The sequence below is a fragment of the Phragmites australis genome, chromosome 5 (genome assembly GCF_958298935.1).
Source record: "Phragmites australis chromosome 5, lpPhrAust1.1, whole genome shotgun sequence".
Lineage (NCBI taxonomy): Eukaryota > Viridiplantae > Streptophyta > Magnoliopsida > Poales > Poaceae > Phragmites > Phragmites australis.
Window position 1 is genome coordinate 45,103,518 of NC_084925.1, and position 17,710 is coordinate 45,121,227.

Below are 17,710 nucleotides of genomic sequence, written 5' to 3' on the forward strand. Positions count from 1 at the left end.
TGGAAAAAGGATTTCGAATGATTTTGAATTATTTTAAAAGGTTTTGTTTGAATAATTTGAGTTTGAGTTTTGGCCAAAAACTGGGATGTTACATGGGAGCATATTTCTATCTTGATGAATAATATGGAAATGACATATTCTCACTCGAATTTATTCCCTAAGTAAATACCATGATGATTCTATTCATGTTCATAGCTAATATCCAGTTGCTGCTAGTGCAATTGCAACATACTAAGAGTGTGACGTAAGTCCAGATGGTTGGATTACAAACCATGGTATCCTCCTTCGGATTTTGCCTAGCACAAAAAATCAAGACAAATCCTAACCTTCCCTGAGTGGTATCTTGACATCTCAAGCAAATCCTTTAGGGAACAAGCTATTGCAACTTGGGACTGAGAAATCGAACCGAATCTATAACGATTGAGCTGAAAATTCCAGATCGGATCGATGAATCTTACCGGCAAGCGTCTTCTATATCCCGAATAGAAAACTCATCTTGGATCCTTGATCCCAGGGCTAGGGTTTCGATTGGAGTGGATCGAAAAGAACTTGATTGGATTGGCTAGGATCGATCGCCTTCTGTTCTCTTGGGGAGCGCAATGGGTTGATTTTCTTATTCGATTCTCCAAACTCGTTCTCCTTCCCTTTCTTGTTGTTGACGCAAGCTATGATCTCGACGATTTGACTGTAGTGAGAATCCGCCGGTCTTGGCGATTCGTGCTTGGTGAGGGCAGGAGGGGAGGCGAGATTGAGATTAGGGATACTTGTGAGGGGGAACGGAGGCACGGGAGAACTACCGGGGGGAGAGCGGACGAGATTCGCTCGATCTCGTGATCGTTTGCTTCAATTCGCTTGATACGGATCGGAGGAGGGCTTCACGCGACAGTACCTCACTGGCGCCGTCATTGGACAGGAGAGAGGAGACCGTCTTCACGAGCGCGGAGGCCATGCCTGGATAGTGAGGCGGAAGAGGAATGCGGCAGTGCGCAGATTGCTACAGTTGCATGTTGACGCGCTTGACCGACGGAGAGTGAAAGAGGGTGATGGGGTGATTGACGTATGGGAGGAAGATCAAAAGGATGGAGAGGAATTAAAGGAATAATGGAGGAGCAAGATGGAAGGTGGCTAGATCGGGGTGTGAAATGGGGCAAGCGAGCAGGCGCTAGGCACATAGGCCCCACCTGAGAGAGGAGCAGGACGTGGAGAAGGCGGAACGTCGTACGTGAAAAAAGAGTGGAATGACAACCACTGCTACTTTTTAAAGTAGAGAAGAGATAAAGACAGAGATAAAGATTTTATTATTATAAAGTCCGGAAGGTTAGCCAACCCGTTTTCTGCTGCCATCGCCTTCTTCTTATGCCAACTGAATCAATTTAATCCTTCTTCCATACGGGTATACGACTCGTTTGAACAGTATACCCAATTGCTCAACACTTCGCTTCCTCGTACCCACACGATCGCCACCGCCTCGATGGCCGCCGCGGCGGCGCTGGAGGAGCGCCTCGACGTCCTCAACGCCACCGGGGAGAAGACCGGCGTCTCCAAGCCCAGGCATGCCCGTCCCGCCCGCCCGAACTCCCTCGCCTCGGTTGGATTCCCTCGATCGGATCGCGTGATTCAGCCGCTGATGTTGCTTGTTTTGCTTTCCGCAGGTCGGAGGTGCACAGGGACGGGGACTACCACCGGGCGGTGCACGTGTGGATCTACAGCGAGAGCACCAGGGAGCTGCTGCTGCAACGCCGCGCCGACTGCAAGGACTCGTGGCCCGGGCAGTGGGACATCTCCAGCGCCGGCCACATATCCGCGGGCGACTCCTCGCTCTTCTCCGCACAGTGAGTTCGCTGACCTCGCGATTGTACTGCTCTCTCGAAGAGCTAAAATCTGAACACCGCACGAGGAATTGCAGCGCGTAGAGTAATTTGTGCACACTAAGCAGCGAGCGGTGCCTAAAACATTTTAGCAGCAAGTGGAAACTCTGCTCAAAGCTACCTTTTATGCCTTCGGTAGGCTTAATGCTTCAAGTAACTGTTGCAAATAGCATGTCAGTTGTAATTCTGCTTTGGTTCATTTCCACGGAGTGTTCCTGACAGTGCTTGTACTTTATGCTGTATATTTCTTTTTCCGAGAACATTTATGCTGATGCTAGTTAATTCTTTTGTTTAAATGATGAATTATAACTGTACTACCATCTGACATGGATAATCAGGAGGGAGCTCCAGGAAGAACTAGGCATCAAGCTTCCAGTTGATGCTTTTGAGATGATATTTGTGTTTCTCCAGGAATGGTTAGTATGTTTATCTTGCATTCTATTATATTTTGCAACCAATGTGTGATACCATTGTTACCAGGCTTCAGTATAAGATGGCACAGGATATTCCAATAATAACTTCAGTAGACCTTTTTACCATGTGTTTTAATTGGAACACTGTTGGCCACTTGACCTAGTACCAGTTTGTATGAGCATTGGTATCCTAAGAGACTTGTTAATAGCTATTTCATCACATTTATTTTCACATGAATTTCACACCATCATGATCTACATTCTGGATATCGTAAAATAATGGTATCATCTGAACCTTTGATTCTTTGTTGCAGTGTTATCAACAATGGGACATACACGAACAATGAGTACAATGATGTTTATCTTGTGACTACTTTAACTCCAATTCCACTCGAGGCCTTCACTCTTCAAGTGAGAATGCTGTAATACTTTGCATAATGGTCTTTGGCCTTATATAACTGTATGCTCATCTTAGTCAAGATCACTAACTTTGTGCTTTAGAGGAAATTATTTACTTATGGTTTACCACCATTTACTCGTAAGGAAATATGTCTGAGCAAGTAAATGGCGTTAACATGACCAAAAGAGCTTTGCGTATTGTCCAGTATTTATTTATTTATTATGCTCTGCCTTTGTTCAATCGATGTTGCATTTTCTAAATTTTCTAAATTTCTTTTAAATTTTTAACATGCAGGAAAGTGAAGTATCTGCAGTTAGGTATATGCGTTGCGACGAGTACAAGAACTGCCTTGCAAAAGAAAGTGGGGAATATGTGCCTTATGATGTGAACGGGCAATATGGACAACTATTTAGTATTATTGAAGAAAGGTAAGCAGCATAAATGTTTGTCCAATTGTGCTTTTGTCAATATGCGGGCTTTCATGGTCTAAGAATATAATCTTGTTCAAGTTGAAATGAAATTTGAATGCGAGCGACACGAAACTATTATGAACAATATTCTGATTAATCAAGTCAAGTCCAAGATCCCTCCATGTGTAGGTTTAAACATCCAGAAGCCTGAGTGGTGGATTTGGAGTCTTGGGATTGCTGGGATGCCTACAACTTTATCTTTAACTTGTAGAACACTTTTGAGGTTTTGTGACCTAAAAGGCGCTCTCCGAAATTTCTTGGCTTAGCCCTGCCACAAATAAGTCGTGTGAGGGGGCTGAACTGTTTGGTTACTCTTGCACTTATGCACTGTATGTTTTAAGCAGCATATGCTCCCTGCTAACTGTCACTAGACTTGTAGCTTGGAAGGAATGATTTCTTTGTCTTTCCATTTTTGTCAGTTGCCACTTTAAAGTGGTTCAACAGATCCTAATCCTTTGGCAATACCTTTTACAATACAATTTTATCAAAATTATCTTGCTTCAATCTTTCATGCCATCTTTTTAGGTACAAAGACAATAAGGAGTCCCGCAGTTTAACCTTACAAAAGCAAATTAATCGATACACTCCCATCCATTTGGAACCAGATGTAAGTTTTTCTTTCAATCATCATGTAGCTTGGCATGCTGTTCTCAAGTATTTAAGTGTTTAGGTTTCAGAATGATTGTTTTGTGCATTTGGCAATCCTTAACACCAGCAAATTTGTATGTATGGCAAAAGGTAATCATACACAAATGCTTCATATATCCACATATCTAATTAACAACCGCAGATGCATTACCTGAGTTCATTGAACATGAAATGTTACTTTTAGTTCATGGAATGGATGTGCCACTGATGACACTAAGGATTAAGGAGATTATGCTTCTTTCTACTTTGCAATTACACAAACGATTAGAATACTCTTCATCATTGTGGTGGTCCAGTGTATGGATGGTGGATGGCAAACTGTGTTAAACTGTCAGCCAGTGGATGAAATCTACCAGTTCTCTTCCTCTCCTTTGCTAGGACAAGTCCTTAACAAGCTCTAGTTATACCAAGTACACTGTCCATTTCATCATAGAATTGTAAATTATCTGTGGTCATGTATAATATGCAAGGACCAAAATTCACATATATTTCCTCGAGCACGTCAAACTGTCAGAGTACTCTCATGCAGCAGTATTTTTCCAGTTCATGCAATAGTGTACCAATACATAAGGCCACTGATATATAGTGTATATGAAATTTTCTTGCTTTAGACAAAAATGACAGTTAGATCCCTATGCATCAAGTTCATGATATTTAGTTTGAGTAGCAGGAAGGGCATGGAGGAGATATTGATGTATCACTTTCCGCTATTATATATGGCACCTTGCTTTTCTTGTGGTATGCTTGACTTTTATACATTTTTCCTGCAGTTGACTAGTCTATCTGAAGGAGACAGGGAAGCCTTGGGATATATTCTTAAAGCAGCAATAGTTGTTGATGACATATTTTATGAGCAGGTTGCTTCTTTCATCAAATGCTGTTCAGATTTTGTTTCTATTTCTTATTGGTTGGATGTATCATTAGTCAGAATGCTATCTTCATTGGCTAACCATTATTTTGTAATGCATATTTCTTAAACAATAGTGATGAGGATTTGGTAATTAATAATTAAGGATTTACCATAAATACAATATGTCCTAGAGACGGATATCCACCGTACACATGTTCTTAGTCCGGTACGGTAGGTTTCATAACCGCCATGAGGTAAATAAGGCATGTGCCGATATTTCAGGCAATTCATCTTGTTCTACACAATAACCATTCCTGGATTAGAAAAGAGTCATCTAGATATTCGGAAGTAATACTATCCGGGAAGGTTACACTCAGAGACTCCGAGGACGATACGTTTCCCTGACATGACTATATAAGGTGGGAGGGGGTACATCGAGGGGGGTCGAAAGGAGGCGATTGAGCCAAGTGAAAGGAGAAGCCGGACAAGAAATACGAAACAAGGCTAGTCGGATAAAAGCAGAAACAACCCGTTGAAATCCACAAAAGAATCATGCCACAATTTGATTCATCCGACAAAGGCTTTAAGATTTACAACACGAGTGAACTTGCCGAGATCCTTAAGATTAGATCTAGACACCTCCCCCCCCCCCCATTTTAATTGTCTTTTCCTGAGAATAATTAAGGCGGAACATGACATAGGGCTATTATCCTAAGGAAGGCTTGAACCTGTATAAAATCTCGTGTCCTCCTCTTCAATATGCACAATTGATGATCATGTATCCATACTTTAAAGAAGTATTTGCATAATCGACTTTACTAATCGTCAACAAATAGTCACCATTTAATTTTGATTAAATTTCGCAAAACTACAGATACTTTGACAAAATTATCGCAAAACTACAGATTTAAGAAATAGTTTCACAAAACTACAGATTTAGTGCCAATTTTATCGCAAAACTATAGATCTTTGGCAAAATTATCGCAAAACTATAAATTTAAGCAACAATTTCACAAAACTACAGATTTAACGCCAATTTTATCGCAAAACTACAGATTTTAGAGGAACTATTCCCAAACCTATTACCATGACGATTGGGCCCCGCTTGCAGTCTCACAACAGCTGTCAGCTCATGAAAAGGATCGTCCGGAAGTTCATGAAACTACAAATATTTTGGCAAAATTATCTCAAATCGCAAAATTACAGATTTAAGTAACAGTTTCACAAAACTACAAATTTAGCGCTGATTTTATTGTAAGACTATAGATTTTATCGCAGACTTGTTAACCTGATGAATGAGCCCCGCTTGCAGTCACATGAATTCCCGGACGGTCCATTTCATGAGCTGACAGCTGTTGTAAGGCTGCAGGTGGTGCCTGGTCGTCATGGTAATGGGGCTGAGAACAGCTCCTCTAGAATCTGTAGTTTTGCATTAAAATCGGCGCTAAATCTGTATTTTTGTGAAATTATTGCTTAAATATGTAGTTTTGCGATAATTTTACCAAAGTATCTGTAGTTTTGCGATAAAATTAGCACTAAATCTGTAGTTTTGTGAAATTATTGCTTAAATCTGTAGTTTTGCGATAATTTTGTTAAAGTATCTGTAGTTTTGCGAAATTTACTCTTTAATTTTGTTCTGCAACCTCTTACTACTTTGGTTCTCAATTAGGTATGGAATAGCAACAGAATGCTGAGAGATTGGCTGAAAGGACATGCTGAATCCTCTTCCTTCGATAAATTGAAGTGGGCGTATTATTCTATTAATAAGAGCCCCTGGTAATACCTTTTTCTTGAGTGAAGATTCTCTTGATTGATTGGAATATCGTGACACATTATTCAATGAAAGTTTTTTCATGAATATCAACTACCTTTTAAAAAATAACTATTTCTGATTATCTGTGGCATGCCATCTTGCTTAAGACTCATAACTTTCTCATTGTGTTATGGTGTAGTGCTGCCATATTGCCGTACATGCTTCAGATTGTAATACGAATGAGATATATTTTGTTTCCTAATTGGCACATCCACTGTTTCATCTTACAAAATGAAACATGGTTGCCTGGAGGAATGCATGCTTTCTGAGTTTGATTTTTCAACTCTGCAGTGCTCCATGCATAAAAACGTGTTCATTCCATTCTGCTATCATCTTAGCCATTATGGACCAGTTACTATCTTGTCATGTTGGTCTTCTGAGATCAGATTTCCTTGTTAAACAAGGATATCATTTAATGCAGTGATTTTTCCTACTTACCTTGTTTATTTGATACAACTTTGTATGATTAAATTTATACGTAACTATTATATATTGCTTAGCATCTTGATATATGTTATCAACTTATCGTTTTGATATTTTCCATAACAGGTCCTGCCTTGATGAAAATAAGGCTTTTCTATCGACTGCAGATTCCGCGGTGAAATTACTCACAGATGCCACCAAGCCAGTTTCAGGATGGAAGGGGGTTGAGTATCGAGCAGCATTTCCTCTAGATAAGCCTCCTGGTGCTAACTTCTATCCTCCTGATATGGACAAAATGGTACATTAGCATTTATTCCCTTCTCTGCCTCCCAGTGCTCCATATATCCAGTAGAAAATATTTCTTGTTCATACTGCATATTTCATTGTGCTGTCTGCTTATTAGGGATGTACATTTGATGTACTCTTGATTCTGTACTAGCTGAAGTGGGTTCTTTTTTGTATATTTTTTCTATGGTTGTAGGAGTTTGTACTATGGAAGAGTAGATTGACTGATAAAGAACAAAAAGATGCCACTGGGTTTTTTACTGTCATAAAACGGCATGACTCTCTGTCGTCTTCATCATCAACACAGTCAGATGGATCAGACCAAACCAAGACTTCAGATGATCTTTTTGTTGTTCCATACTCCAAGGAGTACAGATCATCCCTTGAGAAAGCAGCTGAGCTTCTTCAAAAAGCAACAGTGTGCTCTGATTCTCCAAGGTAAGGTAGTACAGTTTTCAATTTTTGAAGTTCTAATTCGTTTGTGTGAAGATTTCATTGTTTTATCTTGGTGTAGCCTCAAGAATTTGCTGAGAACCAAGGCAGATGCTTTCCTTTCAAATGATTACTACGAATCTGATATAGCTTGGATGGAGTTGGTTAGTATCATAGTTCTTTTTAGTCCATTTCTCTGTAGATATAAGAATGCACCACTGGTCTCTCACTGGTCTTGATCCTTCTGTTCTTCAAATGTTTTACGGCAAATTCTGTCAGTTGTTACTCTGTCTTCTACCTTCCATAACCGTAATCATGATTTGGATATTATTGGCAAATATTTCTATAATTGATTTATGAGCCCTGGAAGTTCTCTTACTAGTATATGAAAAGAAAGTGTGTCTAGACTGGTTAACTACTATTTAAGGAGTCACTGAACAACAAAAGGGAGATTCTCCACTGAAAAAAGCACATTGCTTGAATATAATAAAAAAAATATTGAGAAAAATCTTTCTTATGTCTCTACGATTCATTTCAAATTTATTGAAATATTACTGAAGCGAATAGCTAATAAAATTTGTTATTTAGAAAAAACAGGCTGCCGTGTCATACTCCCTCCAGTCACGAATGTTACACTTTTGTTTGTGTGCAGTCAAACTATATAGATTTTGACCACCAATATCTCTTTGCATATTGAGATTGAACATTTGTAAATGATATCAATAGATCTGTCTCGAAAAGCATTTCATAATGTTAGAAGTTTTCTATACTTAAACATACTACGATAGAAATTAGTGGCCAAAGATACATTTTGGTGTCCGTGTCGATGCCCACATCACTTATTTGTGACTGGAGGGAGTATTTAGCAATAGCTTTTGGTTTCCTCTAAGGTATTTGCTTATATTTCCTCTATATTTGGCATGCTTGTCTTGTTTGCAGGACTCCAACTTAGATGTCACCATTGGGCCATATGAAACATATGAAGATGGCCTTTTTAGTTATAAGGTATTTTTCTCAGGATCCTTGTTCCACATGTTCTTGGCATCTTTGTTTGTCTGTCAAGTCTGAGCAACAAGGCATACTTACACCACATACAATTTTGAAGTTTATCATGTCTGTCCTCTTTGGAGCACTCTTCAAATTCACTTCACTGATGCTAGCAAATTAACACTAGTTACACTGAACTCAGCTTTCAGCCACCGCTTATTCCCAACCTTAATTTACCTTTTTAGCAACTTCAGATTGGTTTGCTCTCTGTTAATTTACTACAAGTCAGCAATATTGTTGGGTCGTGAGCTATTAATTTATGTTTTTCTTCTCTGGGTTAATTCTAGGATTTTGATATCTGCTTGGTGCCAGTTTTTTCCCCACTAGGCAACTATTAGCTTTTAGAACTATCTCTTATAGTTGTCACGCTGTACACAGTTAAGGATTACTATTTACAAATGAGTGCAGAATTGTGCGCATACAAAATTCCTGAATCTTGAATTATGTTTATTTTGCATAGTACACATAGAGTTCAATACAATTATCATTTGTTTTTCACTAGTATTTTATACTATTTCAAAGGCAACTTTTGAAGCATTTGTTGGCATACGTGATGACACAGCAACTTCTCAAGTTGAACTTTTTGGTGATCAACTCCAGGTAATCTCACTAAGTTTCTTTAAGAAAATATTAAGCTTCGCTTTACATCAAATTTGATCTGAGTTCAGGATTTGGAGAGAAACCTTCCAATGGATGATATGTTCAAATCAGACAGCGTATCTGCTGCTCCAATTCGCGTGATCAATCTTCTCTACAATTCTGGGGTAAGTTACTATTCTGATGTTGACAGCTAAAAATCTGGATATTTGTAGACAAAGAAAATCAAGTTTTTCTTCTCGTTCTGTTTGGTTTTATACAAAAAATTGACAATAACCTTATACCTTTGCGAATTTTAAGATTCAAGAAAACTGATGAAACACTAGGATTTCATGAGAGGGATTCATCTTGTTTTCTTAGCCTTTTTTCTTTGTCGTTTATGTGGTTGGCCACACATACTTGGATTTGTATTGTCTGTTGGAACCTAGCCCGAGGATCGCTATCTCTCTCTCACCGGACGGAGGTTGAAGATGATGAACAGTAGATGCGATTTTGGCGACGAACGCCGCGGCCGCCGTACGGCCGGTATCTTGGCTGTTATTTTACTCAAAGACTGGAACACAGAACACAACGATTACATCCGGCTTTATAGCCATGGCAACACACCACCCACGCAACTACTCAGCCGATCACCATGCGCACGAACACTTCTTCTAGGCGCCCCCCGAACTCCTCGCCGAGCCGCTGCTCTCCACGGGACTCGGTCTCCAGCTTGACTGCGCCCCTTGTGCATGCCGCATCCCTCCTCCGTCGCCACACGCCGAAGACTTGGCCATCAACCGAACCGACCTCAACTACCTAGTTGACGGACTCGAACGCGAGCAAAAACTCACGCGCCGTCGAACACGCAGACACACACACACTCACGTCCATGGCGCCGGCGCACACACATGCCCCATGGCGTGGTTTATTCTAACAAACTCCCCCTAAACCACGACACCGCCGCGCGTCCCGCCCTACAGGAGCGTCGGCTCATCGTCGGCGTCGGCGAACAACGCCTCCTCCTTCCTTGGCTTGGGGCACTCCCTCAAGAAGTGGCCACGGACGCCACAGTTGAAGCACTTGCCCTTGCCGGAGCTGCGTCGGCGCCTGGTTGCGCCCGAACTGACGCTGCTCCCTCCATCATCGTCGTCGTTGTCGTCTTCATAGCCGCCGTTACGGCCTCCCTTCCTGTCGCCGTCGTCGTGGCACGCGTCGCCGCTGCGTTTGCGCTCCTTCCCACGACGCTGACGCCGGCGCGCCTCCCACTTCTTCTCGGTGAGCAGCAGCCGCCCGGCGTCAGCCGTAGCTTCTTCGGCGTCGGCATCCTTTGCCACGCGCAGCCGCCCGACGAGGTCCTCCACGGACATGGCGTTGATGTCCACAAGCATCTCGATCGCCACCGCGACCCGCTTCATCTTCTTGGGGACCACGCGCAGGACCTTCTTCACCACACGGCTGTCTTCCATTGCCTCGCCAAGCTCGCGCAGGCTGCCGACAAGCCCGTTGATGCGCATCGCGAAGTCGTCGACGGACTCCCCGTCGCGGAACGCGACGTTCTCGAACTCCTTCAAGAGACGTTGCACGCTCGCGGACTTCACGCGATCATCGCCGACCCTCATCATCTTCACCGCGTCCCACGCTTCTTTCGCCGACTTCTTCACGGCGAGCCCGGCCTTCATCTCCGTCGGCACTGCGCGCAAGATGGCGGCCAACGCCCGCCGATCCTTGGCGCGATCCTTGCTGACCGCCTCCACCACATCCCAAAGCTCCATTGCCTCCAAATTCACCTGCATCACAAGCGCCCACTCGTGATAATTGGTGCGTGACAGCACCGGCAGCACCACCGACGAGCTCGACTCCCTGACGACGTGCTCCACCACGACTTAGATACAGGCCGTACGGCGGCCGCGGCATGTTAGAATAAACCACGCCATGGGGCATGTGTGTGCGCCGGCGCCATGGACGTGAGTGTGTGTGTGTGTCTGCGTGTTCGACGGCGCGTGAGTTTTTGCTCGCGTTCGAGTCCGTCAACTAGGTAGTTGAGGTCGGTTCGGTTGATGGCCAAGTCTTCGGCGTGTGGCGACGGAGGCGGGATGCGGCATGCACAAGGGGCGCAGTCAAGCTGGAGACCAAGTCCCGTGGAGAGCAGCGGCTCGGCGAGGAGTTCGGGGGGCGCCTAGAAGAAGCGTTCGTGCGCATGGTGATCGGCTGAGTAGTTGCGTGGGTGGTGTGTTGCCATGGCTATAAAGCCGGATGTAATCGTTGTGTTCTGTGTTCCAGTCTTTGAGTGAAATAACAGCCAGATACAGGCCGTACGGCGGCCGCGGCGTTCGTCGCCAAAATCGCATCTACTGTTCATCGTCTTCAACCTCCGTCCGGTGAGAGAGAGAGATAGCGATCCTCGGGCTAGGTTCCAACATTGTCGTTGCTTGCATGTTCACCCTACTACTCTCAGTGGCATGGTTGTCATCCAGGTGTTTTAACTTTTAAGCTCTGGAATGATAGATTAAATTACTTAATCTTGCCCTAGTCTTTACTATTGGGACCATTCTTTGGAGAACTTTTATGTTTCCATCCCATTTGTTGTCAATTAACAGTTATTCTCATGTTAAAATTGCTGGATCATGCCCACAACTTATCATTGACTTCTTGAAATGTACAGAAAGCCTGTATTTTTTTCTATTTGGAGTCACAGAACTATTTAATATTTCACCCTCAATTTCTTTTCAATAAAATTTGAGCTTCTGGGAACAGTTGGTAGGTTGAGGAGAGAAGAACTTTGTAGGTGTAGTGCAAATGATTTTTTTATTTGGTGTCAATGGTTTCATGTCCCTTGTCCAACAGCTTCATGATGCGCTAACAAGGACTGCTTGTGCAGGATGTGAAAGGTCCACAAACCATTGCTTTCAATTTGCCCAATGATGAGCGGATTGTGAATGAACGAGGAACTTCAATGGTTATGCTTAAAAACATTTCAGAAGCCAAGTATGCCTTTTTTGTTCTTATCTATAAATTTCAATTGCCAGTTAGGTTGCTTACACCTGAAAACAGCAAGGGAAATAAGGTGGGTTCATGCTAATGTTGTCAATTCTGGTTTTCTGTTATTTTCAGGTTCAAGCATATCTTGAAGCCTATAGCCAATGCCTGCGTCAGGGAGGAGCAGAAGGATTATGTTGATTTCGAGCCTTATTATACACATATTGTTTGTCATGAGTGCTGCCATGGAATTGGACCTCATTCTATCATCCTTCCAAGTGGTAAAAAGTCAACAGTTAGATTGGTACGTACTCAAATAGCAATTACTCCAGTTTCCCTCAAAATTATTCCAGTTTCTCAACTATTTTAATTGTGTGGACATCATTTCCAAATTCATCTTGTATGAAAAATATCTAAAAATGATCAAAGTTGCAGGGTATATTCTTGAGAGTAGCGCATTTCTTCCTATATGGTTTTAACCAGAAAAGTCACTGTAATGCGATTCAATATCTTTACTTCTACATAAAGCTTTTACTTCTATGACATTCTATTACATTTTTTAATATTTTGCATTTTTGCATGGTATCTCCTATATTGGTGCCACCAAGTTGAGCTGATTCGATATGTCTTCTTCATGAATGCATAGGAACTTCAAGAATTCCATTCAGCGCTGGAGGAGGCAAAAGCTGATATAGTTGGTCTCTGGGCATTAAATTTTCTTATTAAGAAGGTTAGTTACTTCCATCAATTATCAGGTTATCATGCACTTGTGTTAACCTGACCAAGCATTTGTCATGTTGTTTCTATAATGAATATGGAGAACCTATGACCTATTGGTTGTTTTCTTGTATTTTTTCTAATGCTCTTCTGTTCTATTAGGGATCGCTGCCTAAGAGCCTATCAAAATCCATGTATGTCTCTTTCCTGGCTGGTTGCTTCCGGTCAATCCGCTTTGGACTGGAAGAGGCTCATGGGTAAGGCTATATCTTTCCTGCTAGCGAACCGAATTACAATGGAAAATGAAGGACATGGATATTTTTTCATAGCGTTTTCATACTACCCTGAACACCTGATGATAAATTGACTGTTCTGTATATCCGAATGTAGAAAAGGACAAGCTCTGCAGTTTAACTGGTTGTATGAGAAAGGGGCTTTCATCTTGCACTCTGACGGAACATTCTCAGTTGATTTTACAAGGGTAATTATCTAAACATTCAACTATCTTGTTATTTTTTCTCCTGTAACTGTTCATTAGAATTTGTATTGTGGAAGGTTGAGGATGCTGTAGAAAGCCTTAGCAGGGAGATCCTTACAATACAGGCAAAGGGCGATAAGCCTGCTGCCCAGTCTCTTCTCCAATCCCGTGCAACCTTGACGCAACCATTGCGTGTGGCATTGGAGAAGATAGAACAGATGCAGGTACGTGCCGCTCAAACTTTTGCTATGTTGGTTTCTGCCCTGAGTTTCTTGCTATGTTGTGAGGCGATTTTGTCAATTTATATTCATTTTCATTCAGGTGAGCAGACTTTACACCCTTATTTATGTTCATTTCCAGGTACCTGTTGATATTGCACCGGTATTCGTCACGGCAAACAAGCTGCTTGCAAACTTTTAACCAGTCGAGCTCGGCAATTCTACAAGCGTTGTGCTTCAGTATCCCACAATTCCCGGACGAAACCAGTAGCTGCTCAAGAATAAGGTATCGCTCCATGTCGAGCGAAGCAGACGAAAATTACTGCAATAAGTGAGCAATTTTTCTTTCGGAAGGAACATCGTCAGCGTTCTTCTGTTAAGAGGTGGTGTTTGATTAGCGAGGAGGAGGCGCGCCCTCCATTATCGCTAGGAAATTGTATCCAGCTGCTGCTGGACTCGTGCCACGCTAGTTATAGGGCCGTCTCGTGCGATCTTTCGAACATCGGCTGGCTCGTTTCAGTGAACGGGCATTACCGCACTAGCCAAAGCAGTTGTGAAATACTTTTCTTTTCTTGTGGATCTCGTGGGGTGGGGTGGTTACGCTGTAGTGTAAATAGTTCTATTAGATTATTATGATTTTTATAATTAATAATAATATATTTATTGAGACTAACATATTTATTAAGAATATATGTTAGTAGATTTTATAGATGTAATATATCAAGAAGTCATTGCAATCGGGATAAAGATTGATTGAATTGGAAAAATTCTAAAAAGATTTGCTCCGTCGGAAGGTCTGTTATAGAGAAGTTTGTACTCATTAGAGCATTCTGCGTAGAGGTTGATAGTCTCACGGGATAGTCTGTTGAATATGATATGAACTCACTGAAGTATTTCTAACAAAGGGGAGAATACTAAGGATCTCATCGGATAGTTCGGTGATCTGCATAGGGTAACTGGAATATTTTTTCAGAGAAGAATGCAAGTATAGAAAATTGAAGATCAATCTACCGAAAGGTCCGATGTTTGGTTTGCGTACATGGAATATCGCACTAGAGCATTTTTTGCATAGATAAATGCAAATGTTGAAGAATGAAGAACAATCCGTCGGATGGTCCGGTGCTCCGAAGATCAATGCACAAGAGTATTTTTTTTAGAGAAGAAATGGTGTAGTCTGGTTTAAGATAACTCACTGGAAGTACCGGTGATGGATTTGAAGGCACAACGGAGTGTTCGGTGTTCACAGAGACTTTGAGTGGAAGTTCAACGATTAGTTTCTGATGTTGTACTTACCAGATAATATGGTGTTAGTATTACTATTCTCACTGGATTATCCGGTGTTAACAGTTTTTCTGAGCCATTGGAAAAATAGCTAGTTGGCGGGTTTAAGGTTATAAATACCTCTTTATTCAGTAATTTGAAGGTGCGGCATGCTACTAGAGTCTAAAGTAAGCTTATACACACTTAAGAAGACATCTAAGCTATCAAAATACTTAAAATGATTATATAAGGTAATTAAATACAAGATTAGAGAGTATTTAGTGCTTATAGGCTTAGAGTGAGTTGTGGCTAGGTGATGCAGCCTGAAGAAGGAATCAAATAGTGATCCTAGCTTGTAAAAAGTGGTATGTCGACGTTTTGAAGTCTTGGTGACTTGTCGATATCTTGGGTCTCAGTGGCTCAAGTTTGTTGATCCTCTGATTTAGTGTGGAGTAGCGGCAAGACGATTATACGGGGACATGAAAACCCTTGCCTTTACAGCTTAAGCTTCAAAGTGATCACGACGATAAATAACCGGAAGAGAGGTCAGTGATGAGATCTTGTCTTGATGGTTTGGTGGTTCATCCGGCTTGAGATCTTATCTTGGTGGTTTGATGGTTCAAGAGTTATGATCGGATGCCGACTGAAAGCATATATTTAATGGAGCTTCAATGTGGACTAATGGTTTAGCTTATGAATTTTTAGAGCTAATTTAATTTATATTTCTAAGTGTCCTAATTTAACCTGTCTCTTAGAACGTCATCATTCCTCACACATGTTTTTATCTCCAAAATTTTATGACCAAGCACGATTTTGCAATCCCGTGGGACCGTACTGATAGCAATCAATCACATATATACCAACTCAAGCAGATCATGATTTTCTAGTTATAATGTTATTGCTATTTCTAAAATTTGATCCTACATGCTCGCTATGTTCTAACTCCAAACAGTTTTTTAACTAGAATCGACAAGAGAGTTACCAATCTTGTATTGATAGAGAAGAAAAGCAACGTAAATACAAAACCCTCACGGCCTGAAGAGCGCTAAGAGAAACCACAAAAACAGAAAGAAAAAAAAACAAAGAAGAAAAAACGAGCTATAAGCATACTAGAGGCTCGGGATTAATTTTGCGACCTAGCACGACCTAATTTCAAACAGTTAACCGGACGCGTTGGATTCATCGAACCAAACAGGTCCTCCAATGCGAACGTGCCTTCGGCACGGTGGTAAGGCCAGAGTATTGAGCCGAGCCCACCCGGGCTTCAAGTCCAAGTGACGCACGGGAGGATCTGGTTTATTTTGGATTTCTTCAGTTTCTCCAGCATGATCCTACAGAAGTGATTACGACCTACGGGATTCTCGTTGGGTCTTTGTGATCTTTAGATGGATGCTTTCTTCAAGTTGTATGTAGTTGTAGGGTTAGTATGTGCGTGCGTTAGGTGTGTGTGGGGTGAGTGCGCGCGTTCATATTCAGATACTACAGCTGTATTCAATGGTGAAGAGTAAAAAAAAAACAGGTCATCCGATCTTTCCGCATCATGACCAACGCTGAACAAGGTGGCCAATTGGCCATCCATGCATGCACTCATGTATGTACCTACCTACTCAGAAGTTAGCTCCATTTCGACATTGTGATGAAGATTTTCCGCAAGCACGCACTTATTTGATTTTCGAAACACCTTTCACAGAGATATGATACGCAAACAACACGCAGCCGCATGCTGACCCGCCACATGCTCGGAGAGCTATTTTTAATGTAAATTATCACTAGATTCTATAGATTCTTTTTCATTAAATTGTAAATTGTAAGATTTTATAATACACCTTGGCTTGTGAAATGTGAGAATTAACTTTTAAATTGAGATCGTTGGTTTTTACTTTTGTTTTTGCTTTTGAAGCTAAATCTATAATCAGAATAAATAAAAAACAGAGCCTGATACTCCTTCCAAAGCTTAAAACAGACAACCACCCAGCACAAAACAACATCCCAGACCAAGAACTCAATGCTGAATTTTTCAGATGTAACCCAGCAGCATTCTTCGTTGTTGACAAGCTCGCCGCAAACTGTATCAAGCCGCAGAAGCAGCTTCACGAACCGGATTCCTATGGAAGCTGCTCGCTCTAGACGATCGCCGAGAAGAGGATCTGGTTGGTGCCTTCGTTCCTGTCCTCTCCTGCAAAAAGGGCGAGCCGCCATCGGTTCTTCCCAGCATCATATCAGTTCATCACACAACCCATGGCGAAGCAAAGGAACCTACCTGTGATGGGCGGTCCACTCATCGATCACCTTGTTGAGGCCCGCGTGGGCGTCCTCGTCGGCGTCGGCCATGGGAGGCAATCCGGACGCGGCGAGCAGCCGCTGCGTCGCGCCGCGCTGCGCCGCCACATCCGGTCGATCAGCTCCTGCTCGGAAAACGAGGCCACCGCCGGATCAATCGCGGGAACCTAGGAGGAGAGGATTGGGGGTTAGGGTTAGGTAGGGGAGCACCACCTGCTTCTGGACCGGCATGAAAGTGAATTTTTTTTGGAAATGAAGTTTTTTTAAGAGGATATGGACTTGTAAATGAAGTTCTTTTTAAGGCTAGCCCTAACGGATTTCTTTCGGAGACTAAATTCTCGTTGTGAAGAGATTTTCGTTCTCTTCAGCGCTTCAACAGTTTCTTTTCACGGTTTTTTTCACGATAGGATTCCCAGGTCATTCCCTTCAGGATGAGATTCTCTCTTATTTCCCTTCGCAATTCCCTTCGAAGGGAAGCTGTTGGAGATGAGAAAAAATAAAGGAAATAAGAACGGGGAAGAGAATCGGAAAGGAAACGAAATAAAGAGAATAT

General features: G+C 42.1%; 1 protein-coding gene across 1 annotated transcript; it reads left to right on the forward strand.

Moving 5' to 3' along the window:
- The first annotated feature begins 1,350 nt into the window (after window positions 1-1,350).
- Window positions 1,351-14,294, forward strand: LOC133919976 (nudix hydrolase 3). Its single transcript, XM_062364570.1, has 21 exons — window positions 1,351-1,551; window positions 1,653-1,832; window positions 2,207-2,284; window positions 2,596-2,692; window positions 2,976-3,109; window positions 3,677-3,758; window positions 4,570-4,656; window positions 6,319-6,425; window positions 7,012-7,183; window positions 7,367-7,608; window positions 7,685-7,766; window positions 8,542-8,607; window positions 9,172-9,249; window positions 9,318-9,413; window positions 12,107-12,213; window positions 12,340-12,508; window positions 12,851-12,934; window positions 13,084-13,178; window positions 13,312-13,402; window positions 13,477-13,623; window positions 13,760-14,294. The coding sequence occupies exons 1-21, from the start codon at window positions 1,472-1,474 to the stop codon at window positions 13,817-13,819; spliced, it is 2,334 nt and encodes a 777-aa protein (XP_062220554.1). The 5' UTR covers window positions 1,351-1,471; the 3' UTR covers window positions 13,820-14,294.
- The last annotated feature ends 3,416 nt before the right edge of the window (window positions 14,295-17,710 follow it).